Here is an 18,259-nt window from a genome sequence, read left to right as displayed (position 1 = left end):
ACTAATATTGAAGACTGATAGAGAGACACAAAGCGATTCGTTGTCGTAGCGATAGCGATTGTCACCTTGGCTAGGCCGGCTGATTTGACATTGACATATTAGCTCGCGTCTACGTAAATTACTTTCTATACATCTCGCTTGCACTAACATGCGGGTAGGAGCGAGATGCATGGAAAGTTAGTTAAACGTGAGTGAATATGTCAATGTCAAAACTTGTGGTAGTGGTATAGTTCACAATTGTACTGGAAAATTTGGTTGTAATATAGACCTTTTGTTTGTGCACTATGGAGTACCATAGCCTCCTCAGTCCCTGCGTACAATTTTTTGTACAAATTTCAAAATCTATTTTGAACTTTTATTGTGGTGACTAAGGGTTCCAATTTCAAAAACTAAACAATTGCTTCTGGTTCTCAGGAGGATAGTGCACAAACTGTGTAATTAGTAATTACGATAGAATTTTCGCCGTAAGTAACTATACAACGTGTCCCAAAATTCAACAATAAGCTGGCACCAGAAGATGGACCTGCTCATGACTACTCGAAGAAAAAAAAAAAATATCTCAATTTATTGTGGAGTTACAAAAAAAATGAAAATCGTAACTACATGTATTCTGGTATTTTTAAGGGTTGTGGTGGATAGCAGTGCTAAATAGGTTGCCGATACAAAAAAAACAGAAATATTTGAAAAATTGTAGACGTCGTTAAAAATACCATTAGGGGTGTCGATTTTCATTTTTTTGTACCTATGTTGACCGCGAGTCGTATAGGTACCTACTACACTCCATCTAGTGATCTGTAGTCTCGATTTATTATGATCAACCCAACCCTAACAAAATGTTGCCCTAAACAAGCGAAATTAAGCTTTATTTGGACGTCATAAGAATATTGACAGTAAATTTCTCTCACAACCCAGGTACAGTGAGTGGTGTTAAGTGAAAAGTGTTAACACTGCTTTAACGGTTGTTCAAACATGTCTGTAATCTCTTGGGGGTTGGTGGGGTTAATTTTCCAGTGGATTATTGATAAGGGGTGATCTTGGGGTACACTCGTTTGGGGTACACTTGATGCTCGGGGTATCCAAGCGGCTATCATTTGCTATAGTTATGATAGATAGGCAGGCGTGGCGCAGCATCGCATAACTTGACTTATATCGACCGGGATATGAACCGTGATTACCTTTTGTATTGTTTTCGAGCTCCCGATATTTCGACGCAGTTACATGCATCTTGTTCACGGGAAACTCAAACAGCGAACAAGATGCATCATGTAACTGCGTCGAAATATCGGGAGCTCGAAAACAATACTAAAAGGTAATCACGGTCGATATAAGTCTAGTGAGACTAACCGTGAATCATTCAAAACTAGCTAGTTTGTTAGTGCACGACACCTTGCACTTTGTGACTATGCGCTGAAACTTGGCACAGTTGATTCTTAGCTGGTCATGAGCAGATACAGACCGGGAGACCTCGAGAGCCACGTCTTATTTAGTGGGGGGAGGGGGGGAAGTTCGACGCCGCCGCGCTTCACTTGGAGCAACATTTCTCTAAAACTATACCTATTAGGGCATGTAATATATCATTTTCGGATAAAATAAGGATGAGGAATTTTTTTTTCGAACCAAAACAATGCACTTTCTAACAAAAAAAAAACATAAAGTAGAAAAGACAAAAAAACGTATCTTGGATTTTTTCATAATTACCAATTTTTTTTAAAGTGTAGTAGGAATCTGAAAACAAAAAATATAGTTGTAAAGCTACACTTATTACGTTTAAGAAAATATATAGTTTATTATACAAAACTGTTGTTACATGGGAGATAAAAAATAATATTAAGCGTGGGCCAGAGTGATCTCAATACAAAATATTATTAATGTGGGAAAGTTACTTATAGTTTTTCGTAAATAACTCGTAAACGGTAGCCCACAGCAAAAAAATATCTTTTACGTAAATAATCTGTTTCAGATTTCTTATAAAATAAGTGCTACTTTTTTTCGCTAAGATCAATATTAAAAAAAATATTAAAAATATTAATATTTAAAAAGGGGACCTTATAATTTAATTTCTCTCTTTAATATCGTTTTTAATATTGATCCTAGCGAAAAAGTTTGAATGACCTTTTTTGTAGGAAATTTTATGTAAATTATTAATGTACTAAAAAATTTTTTGCTATTGGCCATCGTTTACGAGTTATTTACGAATGACTAAAAAAGGGGACCTAAGTATTTATTTTCTCCCTTCAATTTTTTTTTAAATATTGATGGTAGTGAAAAACAGTAGTACTTATTTTATAAAAAATCTGAAACAGATTATTTACGTAAAAGATATTTTTTTGCTGTGGGCTACCGTTTACGAGTTATTTACGAAAAACAAGAAAAATAAACGATTGTAGAACAAATTATAAGTAACTTTCCCACATTCATAATATTTTGTATATTGAGATCACTCTGACCCACGCTTAATATTATTTTTTATCTCCCATTAATCAACAGTTTTGTATATTAAACTATATATTTTCTTAATCGTAATAAGTGTAGCTTTACGACTGTATTTTTTGTTTTCAGATTCCTGCTACACTTTTTAAAAAAATTGGTAATTATGAAAAAATCAAAAATACGTTTTTTAGTCTTTTCTACTTTATGCTTTTTTCTTTGTTAGAAAGTGCATTGTTTTTGTTCCAAAACTAGATTCCTCATCCTTAATTTATCCGAAAATGATATATTACATGCCCTAATAGGTATAGTTTTAGAGAAATGTTGCTCCAAGTGAAGCGCGGCAGCGTCGAACTTCCCCCCCCCCCCCCCCCCCCACTAAATGAGAGGTGGCTCTCGACGGCTCCCGATCTGTATCTGCTCAAGACCAGCTAAGAATCAACTGTGCCAAGTTTCAGCGCATAGTCTCAAAGTGCAAGGTCCCCATACAACGGTGTGCAGTAACAAACCAGCTACGAGTATATTGCATAACTTAGTGAAAGATATGGTCTTCAGACCTGTACCATATTATTTTCTCAAATATTCTTTAACGAGCCAACATGGTTTAATCGTGGACCAAATTAGATTCCAATGACACTTGACAATCTTGACATACCTAATTCCGATTTTGGTCGCACTTTTGACATTTGGACAAATTAACTTTTAGACCCACACTAATCTTAATAGCCATTTGCTCTCTGGTGTCTATGATAGACAAATATTAAACTGGAAATGTGATTTCTTGGTAGGTAATTCCAGAGACATTTTGGTAACGCCAGAGACGTAAAACGTGTCAGTCTAAAAACGTATTCGCCCTTTTCACATGCAAAGCCAAAAGCTATAAGAACTTATAATATATTTTGCGTGCTTTTTAGGGTTCCGTACCCATTTACCCAAATGGTAAAAACGGGACCGTATTACTAAAACTCCACTGTCTGTCTGTCCTTCTGTCGGTCTGTCTGTCACCAGGCTGTATCTCATGAACCGTGATAGACACTTAGACAGTTGAAATTTTCACAGATGATGTATTTCTGTTGACGCTATAACAACAAAAACTAAAAAGTACGGAATCCTGGTGGGCGAGTCCGACTCGCACTTGTCCGGTTTTTTGTGCAAGATATTTATTGCACGATACTGTACCTACCTACTTATACCTAATACCTATTTTGAAGATCCGATACAAGTTTTTAGGGTTCCGTACCCAAAAGGTAAAACGGGACCCTATTACTAAGACTTCGCTGTCCGTCCGTCCGTCCGTCCGTCCGTCCGTCCGTCTGTCTGTCACCAGGCTGTATCTCACGAACCGTGATAGCTAGACAGTTGAAATTTTCACAGATGATGTATTTCTGTTGCCGCTATAACAACAAATACTAAAAACACAATAAAATAAAGATTTAAATGGGGCTCCCATACAACAAACGTGATTTTTGACCAAAGTTAAGCAACGTCGGGCGTGGTCAGTACTTGGATGGGTGACCGTTTTTTTTTTTGCATTTTTTTCCGTTTTTTTTTTCATTATGGTACGGAACCCTTCGTGCGCGAGTCCGACTCGCACTTGCCCGGTTTTTGTTAGAAACGAGTACTTAACAACGATTGCGGAAACCTGTGTTAATAATGACCATACTAGGTTACAGGTAATTAGCTCATCATCATCATCATGTTTTTGACCAAATTATTAACGATTTTATGTAGGAAAGAAGTAAACATCCATATTTATGTTTGTTAGTTCTGTTTTACGAAGCGCAACATGTTTTTTTCCGTCTTACAGCTTAATTAAGTAAAAGCGTAAAAAACAAAAACTTGTCTGTTATAAAGTTAAATCGTATGCGTATTATGGATGGCTTTATCCACGTAATAAAAGAACTGTCTCTTTTTAACACCGCGGGATTGAAAGTGATGGACACCGTTTTATCACGCTGTCACGTAAACAAGAACGACCATTACAGCGGTATCATGGTCGCATTTTTATCACCTGTCATGCTATGCGTCACAGACAGGCGTGGTGACAAATGATAAAGAGCCGGCTGTCTTAGCCCTAGCTAGGTCACACAAAACAAATATGTAAGTGCGAAAGTGACGCATGGCATGACAGGTGATAAAAATGCAACCATGAACCGCTGTTCCGTACATAGAGACATAAAAATAATGACGGCAAGATCTGAACCGAAAATTCCACCAAATATTCGGCAAAATCTATTTTGAGTAAAAAACAATAGCATTGGAATAGTAATTTGACATCTGCTACGACACGACGTGTTCCTAAAGAACAGCATATAAAGAAAAATAAAGGGAAAAAGAAGAGGATGACCGAGAATAAATTATTTCAACCAAATAAAAGAAAAGGTTCAGGTCGTGTCATACCAGAAGGTTAAGGAGTTGACAGAAGACCGGACGAGTTGGAGACAATGATATTATATAACTATAGACAGGTTATGCTCATACTTGAGGAGCACAAAAAATACTTCCACATTTATTTCTATACCTACGAAGAAATCTGTAATTTTTGATTCATTTTCGCATTCCATCCATATTTGTCACACTCGTTGTTAAACATAAGCTTGTCTCTTTCTCTTTTGGTGTGCGGGAGCTCATCATCACGTGCACATTTCTCGCTTGCTCAACTGCGACTACAGGCAAGTTGTACAATTTGTCACAGTGTAAGCGCTTCACTTTTGGAACCCCTATAACCTATCTTGACTTATAAGTCATTGGTTGGAGATTGTTCCACAGACAAGAGCACAACTCTTAAATATAAAGAAGAAGAAGAATAAAGCAGGCCACTGACGAGCCTTCCAAATGGATGCCGTTACAATGGATCCATCAAAATGGACGGCATCCTAATATTAAACATTGTACGTTTTTAATTGACATTTACGGACCGAATTTGGATTGCAGCCACGCTATTTGGACTGTTGGAAGGCTCGTCAGTGGCCACCTTAACAATAGCATTGCGTTGTACTCACCGGAACTGGGTCGGTCGCTGTAGCGCGTACAGTACACCCAGGCTGGCCACACCATGGGCCCGTCCCCGGACGACGTCCCTGAAATGTAACATCATTACATCGCAGCTCTAGCACAGAATAGAATATAGATAAAGTGTATTCATATTTACGTGTCTTATCAACTTATCATGTAAACATTGTAAACAAACGTGACGTCAAAATGTCATTCCAACAATACAATAGACAATCAATTCATAGACAATCTAGACATCGTAGATGTTTTTGAGGTGATCCGTTCGTTACTGCGATTATTGATGGAAATCTTATTAGAAATGATATTTTTCAGTGGTTATTTCGTTGATTTCAATACTTTGTGAGTTTATTAAAGTATACAACAACATTTTAAGTAATGATTATTGTGTTATTCCAGAGAAAAGTGTGATAATGTCTTCGAGAAGTGTTTGTTTACATGATAGGTAAGGATCATACGTCGTCCCTGAAATGTAACATCATTACTACACAGCTCTAGTACAAAATATATACTAGATGCGCTGATGGCTTAGCGGTAAGAGCGTGCGACTTTCAATCCGGAGGTCGTTGGTTCAAACCCCGGCTCGTACCAGTCGTACCTAAGTTTTTCGGAACTTACGTACGAAATATCATTTGACATTTACCAGTTGCTGTTCGGTGAAGGAAAACATCGTGAGGAAACCGGACTAATCCCAATAAGGCCTAGTTGCCCCAATGGGGTGAAAGTTCAGATGGCAGTCGCTTTGGTAAAAACTAGTGTCTACGTCAATTCTAAGGATTAGTTGTCAAGCGGACCCCAGGCTCCCACGACCCGTGCCAAAATGCCGGGACAAGGCGAGGAAGATGATGATGACAAATACATAAGTCAACGAGTCATAGTTAATTCAGGCCAGTAACGCATTTATGAATAACAAACACCATTTAGCGCCACTTGCACCATCCCACTAACCCGGGGTTAAGCGGTTAAACTGTTAACTCAGTGTCAAATTGTACTGGTAAACATGGTAACTTCAGGTTTAACCGGATAACCGTGGGTTAGTGGAATGGTGCAAGTAGCGCTAAGTCTTTTAATAGGTAGATAAAATTTAAAAGTAGAAACGCTTACCAGTGGTAGACCCAGAATTGCTCGCACTGTCATCCCCCTTAGACAAGTCGATCGCCCCTCCCTTCTCCCCACTCTTCACCTCCGGCACCCTCGCCTCTTCCTTCGCCTCCTTAACCTCCTTAACTTCCCTCTTCTTCCTCTTCATAGGATCAGTTATCCTCCTCCCGAAATCCGCTTTCAAAATATTATCTATACTAAACTTTAAACTCTGACTCATGAAATCCCTAGATTCGTCAGGGGACTTTGGAGTCATATAGTTTACTCTTCTATTTTCGTCTGTCCGTGCGTTTCTTAAATCTTGAGTCTTTCGACTGAAATTTAGGTTAAAAACTTGAGGATTGATTATATTACTCGGCGCAGGCCGAGGTATAGGTGCTTTTAGATCCATAATCGGATTTTGAAATAATAATGGCTGATTTAAAAACATCAAAGGATTAGGGGTTATAGGATTCGGTCGTAAGATTAAAGGTTGGTTCATCGTCAGATTCTGACTTAGTTGTGAGATTGCGTTTAAATGTGTCTGTATGTGTTTGAAAGATGTTAGCCCCTGTTCTTTATCATTGTTTTCATAAACAGGGGCTTCGTTTCCGACGGATAATACTGTGTCATCACTACAACAAGAATTATCATCATCTACACTTATTTCTGCTCTGGATTCATTTGTCTGATTATCGTCATAGTCGATTCTAGGGCTGACGCTTTCAGAATTCCTAGAATCGTTATTGTCATTTTCTTCATAGTTAGGAGTGTTTTGTAGGAGTTTATCAGTTGAGAAAACATTCTCAGGGCTGGTGCGTTCCTTCTTCAGGACGTTGTGGATGGAGAAGGCGTGTACAGGGCGTTCTTCCTTGTCTTCTTCGTTGAAGTCGGGGGTGACAGTGTCTCTGGTGGTTGGGGAATATGGTTCTTCGTCGCTTTCATGTATTTTCACACGCGAGTCTTGCATGTGTGGCGTTGATACCGCCGCCATTTTTGTTTGTGGTTGTTACGCCATCTGTTGACAAGAAATACGAATTATAAGTAAACAAATGATATGTTACAATGTTTATTGTATGCATAGATCTAGTATATTTTCTATCTGTGCTATACGTGTGCGCCTGTGAGGGCAGAACATACGCAATGCGACAAAATTAAAAACACGTTTTAACATTCCTTACGTAATTTGGTCGGGTTATTTGTTGCCCACCATAAAACATACTAAATTTACGCTGGGGAATAAAAAACAATGTGAGACTGTAGACTTAACCAAGTTAAGTGAAATAAAGATCAAAACGTCGAGGTACTTAAATGTCACGAAAGTTCAAAGCCATTTATTCAACGTTACCATAAATTCTTAACCCATAACTTAAACTATGCCAAAAAAAAGCTCTAATGATCGCATAGAAATTAGCACAAAACAACCAACGCTAAGAAATTGTAGTGGTGATCACAACAAAACGATTCAATACCGGGCTTAACACTTTAACTAACAAACAAACTAAAACTAACCTTAACACACCAAAATAAGATACAAAATCGAACGGAGCTTGAAACTAAACGACTTAACCCGATCCCACATCTGACCAATTTAAAAACGCGGTCAGAATAATCTTTACTGCTTTAAATTAAGGCTTAAATCAGTTAAACCGCCCGTATAGTTAAGTTTGTATAAAGATTTACACCAGTTCCAAGATGTTGTAAATTATTTAAAAGCTAACCTTAAATCGTTGTGTTAAGGTCGATTCTCGTTTACTTACCTGCGAGAGTAAAGTTTACATGTGCGCAATTTTATTTATGCAGCTGTTTTCATAAATTTGAACCTTAAGCCGAGGGAATAAGGTTGATTTTTGTAAAAGTAACGGTAAAGAGAAATAGGTGGAAAGATTAAGCGAAATGTAAGGTCTTGCGCAGCTTCGTGTGTGGTCCCGGTCGGTCTGGAGCGTTGCTCTACTTTGATTTTATTTGCTCTGAACGTAAATAAAAATAATTGATTATGCGTGGTTAGCTAAATAAACTGAAATAAAACGTCTATAAAATTACTGTAAATAAATAAATTGCCCAGTTTCATTACAAGCTCTATTTCACATGTGCTCTAATTTATTAAAGGTTTTTAACTGTAAAAACCTTTAATAAATTAGAGCACATGTGAAATAGGCCTTATAATGAAACTGGGCTATTTATTTATTTACCTATACATATGGGGCTAACTTTACCGCACTAGTGCTATAATTACCACATTACGCAATTATGTCGAAGATTTAAAAGGCCATATGTACTGTAAAATGTTGTACAATACATGTGCGGATGCGGATAGGCAATTCGCACCTCGTGTCGATTTAAAATACTCCCTTTCCATTCGGTTGTGTTTTAATTTATCGCCACTCGTTTCTAATTTCATATTTTTCGCACTTATATCGTAATGTACTATTATAGCCACAGTTTTTAACCCCTCATTATGAAACAATTTACTAAACCCACTTTATGTAACCGTCACAAAAATAGTAATCTGATTGTAGATTAACGTACAACACGAACCTAAAATAAACAAATACGTTTATATCGGTAATCAAACATTACGGAACCGAGTGATTGTGTAATCAAGTTTAATAGCTTCTTTAACTGTTTAGTAGCAGTTTTTACTGGATTCGATAATGGCCGATATGCGGCTCCGAGACGGATATAAAAAAGGAAAATGTGGGTAGTGTGGAAAAACAAAATGATACTATTTATTTTTTAATTTAAAGGCTTTCCAAATGGTTAATATGTAATAGCTTTATGAATTGTATAGAGGATGATTCAGGAGACGTGAGCAGGACTAACACTGCGCATTTCGTAAATTATAAGCAACTGTTTCGTAACAGTATTAGTGAGGTTAACGTTAATTTTCTAGTTGTGTTGAAAAAAAGTTATTAATTGATTTACGACATGCATGGTCACCCTTATTAGAAAACTAAACTACCGATATTCTGTGTCAAATTGAATGTCATCACGGACTGGTTACTTTTGAAAACTCGTATCTCACTCAAGTTTGACAGTTTATTTTCTTCGTAATCAAAATGCTGTCATTACGGTTAAAGAGGTTTTATGTTTATTAATTAGGACCAGGGTGACCATGGTTGTAGAGAATTAAATTTGCCCTCACCAAAAAGTTAAAAATAGGATAAAGTGTGGTTGTTTCACCTAAATACGACGGCGATCGACCAATTATCAGTTACTGAGTGTGCAGGATTCTGCACCTCCTGCTTACGTCTCATGAATCACTCTATAACAGACGGTAAAACGCATTTAGAAGTTACGCAGACGTTAGCGAATATGTCAGTTTGACACTGCTAAATATGTATACAGGGTGATTCATGAGACGTGAGCAGGACTAATCCTGCACACTCAGTAACTGATAATTGATCGATCACCGTCGTATTTAGGTGAAACAACCACAATTTTTCCTATTTTTTTAATTTTTGGTGAGGGCAAATTTAATCCTCTACAATCATGGTCACCCTACAAGACCTAATTAATAAGCATAAAACCTCTTTAATTTTTGATTACGAAGAAAATAAACCGTCAAACTTGAGTGAGATACGAATTTTCAAAAGTAACCAGACCGCCATGATAGTGGTGACATTCAATTTGACACAGAATATCGGTAGTTTAGTATTCTAATTTTAGGGTGACCACGCATGTCGTAAATAAATTAATAACTTTTTTTTCAACACGACTAGAAAATTAACGTTAACCTCACTAATACTGATACGAAAGTGTTGCTTATAATCTACGAAATGCGCAGTATTAGTCCTGCTCACGTCTCCTGAATCACCCTGTATAGGTAATCTTAAAATGCTAGATTGTAAGTAATATTTGCATGCCTACACTCTCGGCGAGATGTGATGTTCGATTTAAGATGAATGTTACCACCTAATTTATGTACCACATTTCTGGCAAATAAACGATATTTCTATTTCTATTTCTATTTCTAAGGCCCTCTTGCACAATTCCACTAACCCGGGGTTAACCGGTTAAACCTGGAGTTGCCATGGTTACCAGTACAATTTGGCACTAGGTTAACGGTTTAACCGCTTAACCCCGGGTTAGTGGGATGGTGCAAGTGGGTTTAAGGCAGTCGTGGTAAAGGGGCCCACTGATTAACAGTCCGCCGGACGGTATCGGCCTGTCAGTTAGAACAAAATGTTGACAGTTCCGAACAACTCACAGGCCGATACCGTCCGGCGGACTGTTAATCAGTGGGCCCCTTAAAGGTACGAAATGGTACTGAAATTAAGTTCCTTGACCGTACTCATAGAGAAATATCGCTGGCCCAATATTACAGGGTTCTATGTTACATTTTCAAGATATTTGAAATTCGACTTAATGTCATTATGACAATGTTCAAATTTCAATTCGATAAAAGTGAAACATAGAACCCTGTAATATTGGGCCAGCGATATAGTAAGACAAGAGTGCTCATTCCATACATCAGTTTTGGTACCAAAAAGATTACTTTTCATAGTCGACATCTAGATGCTATGCTAGCATCGAGTAGCGGAATTATCAGTACTGCTACATCTATTGTCAAGTAGCAGTACTGATAATTCCGCTACTCGATGCTAGATGTCGACTATGAAAATAATAGTCTTTTTGGTACTTTTTGGCTCTATTTATTTATTTAATCGTATGGCGTATATACATAAACATTTTTACAATAAATAGCTACGATAACTTTAATTATAAGTCCACATTCAGGGACCCGATCCACGAGATTGCGTCGGATATTAACTTAAACAGACTCTATGCCGTACTTACTTTTGGCCAATGGCCAATCTTTTGGCTCTATGCCGTACTTTAGAATCGCAGTAGAGCATACTTCCCTCGCACGCCCCAGGCTGCGGTTTCGTCCAGTCAACTATTGCGGTTACCAATGCCCCGAGCCAGCACCCGGGCGCTCCTCATTTTTACGACTTCCATTATTATTTATTATAAATAATACGCAAATAAATCTACACCCTTTCTCTTCATGTGGGTTTTTCGAGACCACAGATACTTTTCTAGAAAATACTCCTTTCCTGTTACTAAAGGGGCCCACTGATTAACAGTCCGCCGGACGGTATCGGCCTGTCAGTTGTTCGGAACTATCAAAATTTTGTTCTAACTGACAGGCCGATACCGTCCGGCGGACTGTTAATCAGTGGGCCCCTTAAAGCTATCTATAGGTACCCCTAGTGTAAGTTGCATTTGATAACGTGACTTGCCGTATGACTCACGCTAGACCGGGCCGGGCCCGGCATTTTCTATGATGGCTAATCGCTGATCACGTGGTGCTTTCCATAGAAAACGAAGCGCCGGAAGCTCCGGCCAGGCCCCGGCCCGGTCCAGCGTGAGTCATCCTTTAAGTGTCATTTTGTAAGGTTGTTGATTTTGAGTTTCGTACCCAAATGGTAAAATGGGACCCTATTACTAAGACTCCGCTGTCCGTCTGTCTGTCACCAGGCTGTAGGTATCTCATGAACCGTAACAGTTGACATTTTCACAGATGATGTATTTCTGTTGCCGCTATAACAACAAATGCTAAAAACATAATAAAATAAAGATTTAAGTGGGGCTCCCATACAACAAACGTGATTTTTGACCGAAGTTAAGCAACGTCGGGCGGGGTCAGTACTTGGATGGGTGACCGTTTTTTTTGTCGTTTTTTTGCATTATGGTACGGAACCCTTCGTGCGCGAGTCCGACTCGCACTTGCCCGGTTTTTTCTTTTCGTTTGGCGTTTGTTGATGTATGAATTTAATTGTATGATTAAAAATAAAATACTCGTAAGTCCAAAACATTTCTCAGGTTTTTATGGTCTCCATACAGATCCCTAATAACTAGTCTGTAATAGCCGTTTTTTCATACCGGAGCCTATTTTATATCCATAAACAGTACAAAGGGTACTTAAACATAATGCCCCCTTAATTACCCGATTGGGGCAAATGAGTTAATTGAATAAAACTGCCATGCTAATGCCATAAATAGGATATGTGTTTAACTTATACAGGGAGGACTTAAATGAGGGTTAAATATATATTTTTCATGTAAAATAATTGTTTATTTTCTGTTTCAGGTACATAAAAAACTAACTTATCTATAAAATAAAACTAAAAAGTAATACGAAATAAAATTAAAATATACGTATCTAAGAAATTGGGCCCCTTTGTCATGGTGCCGAGGACGCTGGCAGCATTTCCCCGCTGTATTGCGATGCTAATACGTTGTGCGAGAAAGCTGCCAGCTCTTCGGTCACCAGTGAAGTCAATTAGTCTTTCGTTAAATAAATAAGTACTCGTTGAATTTATATCTGCGATTAAAATATGTATGTACTTTATTATAGATTTTTTTTTGTTAGATATGGACACATACCATTGACTGGTTTGACGATCTACTTTTTCTGGGCGGAATAAATACGAAATCTCAATTTGGAACGGTTAGGTACCTATGTAGGCCATGTAAAGATGTAGTGAATAATTCTTTTAACGTCGTATTTTTGATTGAGGTTAATTGAGCTTATTATGTAGGTACCTAAAGAATATAAAAATCTATCTATCCTCCCAAATTTATCGAAATCTGACGAAAAAAATTCGACAACCAATTGCTATGGAAATCTAGCCAAATCTGGAGGGATCCTTGACCAGAAGAGGGTTCTTTAAAATCATTTTTATTTTACTATGTATTTTAAACACTTATTTTAAGTGTAGATAATTGTAGGAATTATATGGGTCCTTTTAAAAAAAAACGTTTATTCTCAATCTTACTTAGGTACCTACAACTAAATACATGTATTCTTCTGCCAAACCCCAGAGCCAGAGAATATTTTTGGCCCTAATATTATTAGTGTTTTCATACTTGCCCTGTCAATAGCTCATCCTGTATATTAGTGTCTAGTATCATACGGTTTTATAGCTTTTATAGTATGGAGACAAATAGCATTACAGTTATTGTTAAGGTGGTTATACACTATACATATTTAAAATGTACCTAATTCATATATCACTACAACTTATAAAACAAAGTCCCTCGCCGCGTCTGTCTGTTTGTACGTTTCATCATCATCATCATCTCAGCCATAAGACGTCCACTGCTGAACATAGGCCTCCCCCTTGGACCTCCATACGTGCCGGTTGGAAGCGACCCGCATCCAGCGTCTTGCGTTTGTACGTTTGTTCACGATAAACTCAAAAACTACTGAACGAATTTTCATGCGGTTTTCACTTATCAATATAGTGATTCTTGAGGAAGGTTTAGGTGTATAATTTTTTAACCCTTGCGAAGCCGGGACTTGTCACTAGTATTATATAATAAAAGATATCTTGGTAGTAGCATGCGAGTAGGAGTTTTACAAACAAGACTTTTACTCACTCCATTTTATATGTATTTTTACTAATAAGGTAAACGTACTAGTGCTCGACATGCTAATGCCCAATAGATGACACCTCTGTCACCTCTATTGACAATGACTTAAGTTTCAAGATGACATGTACACTGGGACCGCGTCGAGCACCAGTACGTTTACCTTATACGCTCATCCGTTTCATGTTAAAAATAAATCTATCGACTAACTACTCAACTCAAAAAACATACATACATACATACATACATACACACGAGACCTTCCATAGGTAGTGTGGTATAAAACATATCTCATTTAATGGTAAATTAAATCATCACATATGTTCTTCATCAATCATATTCCATTTGCAAAATAAACGCATAAAATATAATGATGTCTCTTAATATGGTCGGTGTGTACACACCCTTATATTGTGATCATAGATCACCGCCTGTAGAGAGAGTAATATGTGTCGATATATGTCAAAATGACATAGCCTAAGGCCCACCACACAAAAAAATATGATATGAATTTGAAAGCAATAAATACCTACTAAATGAAATAATTATTGGGCAAAAATTTCAATCTTGGTACAAGTACAAATCGCTGAATTTACTATTCTTTCCACAGGCAACTAATACTCATCGAGACAATTCTAACACACCAAACACAATTAGGTTCGATGTTTAATCACAGAGTTCCTATGGCCACCACTGGTCTCCATCATCATCGGATCAGCTCGATGGTAGCATCATTTTGCATTGTCACCCGACTTACATATGTATGAAAATATTCAGCTTCATCGAAAATCGGGAAGTAGGTTAAATTTAATTTGCAAGATTTGAATACAGACAGACCGACACACCGCAGTGTCAACGTGACAGGTAAAACTAAATAAAAGCTTGTAAAATGGTTTAATTTCTATTGTTTCGAAATTCCAATTGCAAAATGGTTTAATTTAAAGTACACGATTTAAGTGACCAAATAATGATGTTTACATGATCAAATAATGTAGGTTAAAGTCAGGTCGTTCAGTGACAGATCCAGGTGGTTTTGTATTTGGTTGTTTAATCAATAAATGTTATAACTACCCGAAAATGTACAAATTATTTGTTTACATTTATTTAAATACCTAAAGACACAGAGTAAACTCACAAGACACTTTTCCGGAATGCCCCAGTATATGCTCCATCTTATGGTAGGTAATCTATAATATCACAGGTAGACGAGAAGATTAACCGAAATCCTACCTTAAACCCATTGTAACAAGACTGATTATCATTAATTCGCGGAAAGAATGAACTAAATAAAGTACTGAGTGAATGATAATGTAATGGTTATTACTTCTACAGAACAATATTGACGACTGGGAAAACGAATGGAATTTTAGAATGTTGAAGCGGCATTCGGACTTAAAAATGCAGATTTTGATATGATATTGACTTTATATTATTTAAGCGCTGGTGGCCTAGCGGTAAGAGCGTGCGACTTTCAATCCGGAGGTCGCGGGTTCAAACCCCGGCTCGTACCAATTAGTTTTTCGGAACTTATGTACGAAATATCATTTGATATTTACCAGTCGCTTTTCGGTGAAGGAATCGTGAGGACTAGGCCTAGTTTCCCCTCTGGGTCGGAAGGTCAGATGGCAGTCGCTTTCGTAAAACTAGAGTACTAGCTACTGTAATTTAACTCTATCCTTCAAGTGGTAAAGATGTTATCTGTTTAGAATCTTTTGTTGTTATTGCATTTCATTTTGCACAGGTAATTAGCGGTTTGGTTTAACAAAAGATAACAATGCCATTCATCGTCAGGTAGTCTACCCTAAGGTTGGAAGAGATCGCTCTTTAGCGATAAGACCGCCTGTTATCTACCATAGCTTAAGTTATGCTTAATTTGTATATCATGTTCTTTTTCATATTGGTGAGCAATAAAGAATATTTGTATTGTATTGTATTGTAGTCTCTCAAGTGGATCCCGACATTTTTAAACCATCCGACTATAAGCTTGACGGCCTCCGGCCTCCTAGCCTAGTCGGTAGTGACCCTGCCTACGAAGCAGGAGGTCCCGGGTTCGAATCCTGGTAAGGGCATTTATTTTTGGGTTTATCACAAATATTTGTTCCCAAGTTATGGATGTTTTCTATGTATATAAGTATTTATAGAAATAGAAATAGAAATATCATTTATTTGCCAGAAATGTGGTACATAAATTAGGTGGTATATAGAGTCAGACCGTGAAAAGTCTGCAGCGATTATGATAGCCCACGCAGTGCAAATGTAATTTGAAACGTCAAACTTCTATGAAATTATGACGTATAAATAACACTTACACTGCGTGGGCTATCAAATCCGCTGCAGACTTTTCTTGGTGCGACTCTAATTATATATTATATAGTATATCGTCGTCTAGTACCCACAACACAAGCCTTATTGAGCTTACCGTGGGACTAGATTGATCTGTGTAAAATTGTCCAAAAAAAAAGCTGTTACCGTCGCCCTGCAACATCACAGGGGTTGTAAGTGCGTTACCAGCTGTTAAGGTGGGAGTACGCTCTTATTTTGAAGTTTTGAATATTGTAGTTTAAAACCATCCGACTATACCATCAGGCGAATTCGTCTGTTCGTTTGCCTCGTCATAGAGAAAAAAATACATAGAGTGCTCACTCCATACATCAGTTTTAGTACCAAAACGACTATTATTTTCGTAGTCGACATCTAGCATCGAGTAGCGGAATTATCAGTACTGCTACTTGACAATAGATGTTCCGACGACTGAAAAGTTTAATGCTCAACAATTTTCAGCTAATATTATAACCGGATATCCGGAACTCTATTTTCAGCTCCTTCCGCTTTTAATATTAGTTGTAAATTGATGTTCAATACAATTTTCGTGATACGCGACACTAAAGAATTCTAGTATCAATTAGCGGTACTGATAATTCCGCTACTCGATGCTAGATGTAGACTGTGAAAATAATAGTCGTTTTGGTACCAAAACTGATGTATGGAGTGAGCACTCTATTCTTACTACAGTGGAATCCGTTTATTATGACTCCGCTTATACTGACCAACCGCTTACTATGACGTAATACTGTGCGAAGTTTGGTTTTCATATAAAATTCTTTGTGACAAAGTCGGATAAGATGGTTTCGCTTATAGTGACAAACCCCTTACTATGACCTATAAATCCTGTTTTCGTGAAATTATGCCCGGTTATACTGACACATTCGCTAGTTTTCGTGACCGGCCTCGTGTCTTTCCCTGCGAGGACGTTTGGGGCGTACGTGGCATGTAAGTTGTTTTAGTTTTGATGCTCAATGACAAGTTGATAATTGGTACAAGTTTAATAAAACTCATCTCTCACAAAGGAATTTGGGATTAATTTGGAAAAAATAACAAAAATAAGAAGTTAATCAACTATGCTTTATATGACATCCGCTTAGTATGACGTATTTGTCATTTCCCTTTGATGTCATTATAAGCGGATTCTACTGTATATTTCTCTATGGCTTCGTATTAGGGTTTGCACGACGGATCCGATATGGGAATATCCGCGGAACCGAATCCAGATCCGGACATTTCGGATCCGGATTGCAAACCCTACTTCGTATATCATAAAATAAAGGCAGGTATGTTACAATTCAATATCAGTAGAACGAATCGAAGAACAAACTACTTCTTTATTAATACCGATTGAAAACCGTAACATTTTATATTGGTACGTTTTCCACGCATTTCACAATTCCAGACGTTTAATAATCACAAATGTTCCTATCATAAATCTGAATGATATGACGAGACGTTTATAGTTGGTTAAAACATTGTAATCATAATATACAGTTATTTATTGTGAAATTCGGAGAAGGTAAGCCGTCTATATAATCAACTGTTTTATTAGGGTTCCGTACCCGAAGGGTAAAAACGGGACCCTATTACTTGCTATTACTAAGACTTCTCTGTCTGTCTGTCTGTCACCAGGCTGTATCTCATGAACCGTGATAGCTAGACAATTGAAATTTTGACAGATGATGTATTTCTGTTGCCGCTATAACAACAAATACTAAAAACAGAATAAAATCAATATTTAAATGGGGCTCCCATACAACAAACGTGATTTTATGACGTTTTGGTACGGAACCCTTCGTGTGCGAGTCCGACTCGCACTTGGCCGGTTTTTATTTTTGTCGACTTATCTTTTTTCTTACATTCCTAGTTCTGTGTTTATCTCTGACATTTATACTAAATAATTAATTGACCGAACAAGCGCGAACAGCGAGCGAAGCGTCTACATTTCAGTTGGCAAATATCAAGATGATATTTCTTACATAAGTTTCAAGAAACTCAGTGCGTGGCAGGATTCGAACCCGCGACCTTCCGTTTG

The 18,259-nt window shown here is 37.5% G+C and overlaps 1 protein-coding gene across 2 annotated transcripts in view; it reads right to left on the bottom strand.

Moving 5' to 3' along the window:
* Window positions 1-7,551, bottom strand: part of LOC134802753 (homeobox protein invected-like) — a 75,027-nt gene extending 67,476 nt beyond the window's left edge. For both annotated transcript variants that reach the window (XM_063775441.1, XM_063775442.1), the window contains exons 1-2: window positions 6,544-7,551; window positions 5,430-5,507 (exon numbers count right to left, since the gene is read on the bottom strand). In XM_063775441.1, the coding sequence (XP_063631511.1) occupies window positions 5,430-5,507; window positions 6,544-7,513 (1,048 nt within the window). In that variant the 5' untranslated portion in view covers window positions 7,514-7,551. The remainder of the gene's footprint in view (window positions 1-5,429; window positions 5,508-6,543) is intronic.
* Between the last annotated feature and the right edge of the window lie 10,708 nt (window positions 7,552-18,259).

The sequence above is a fragment of the Cydia splendana genome, chromosome 25, assembly GCF_910591565.1.
Source record: "Cydia splendana chromosome 25, ilCydSple1.2, whole genome shotgun sequence".
In the NCBI taxonomy this organism is placed as follows: Eukaryota; Metazoa; Arthropoda; class Insecta; order Lepidoptera; family Tortricidae; genus Cydia; species Cydia splendana.
Note: the sequence above shows the minus strand (reverse complement) of the source record. Positions and strands in the feature narration are given on the sequence as shown.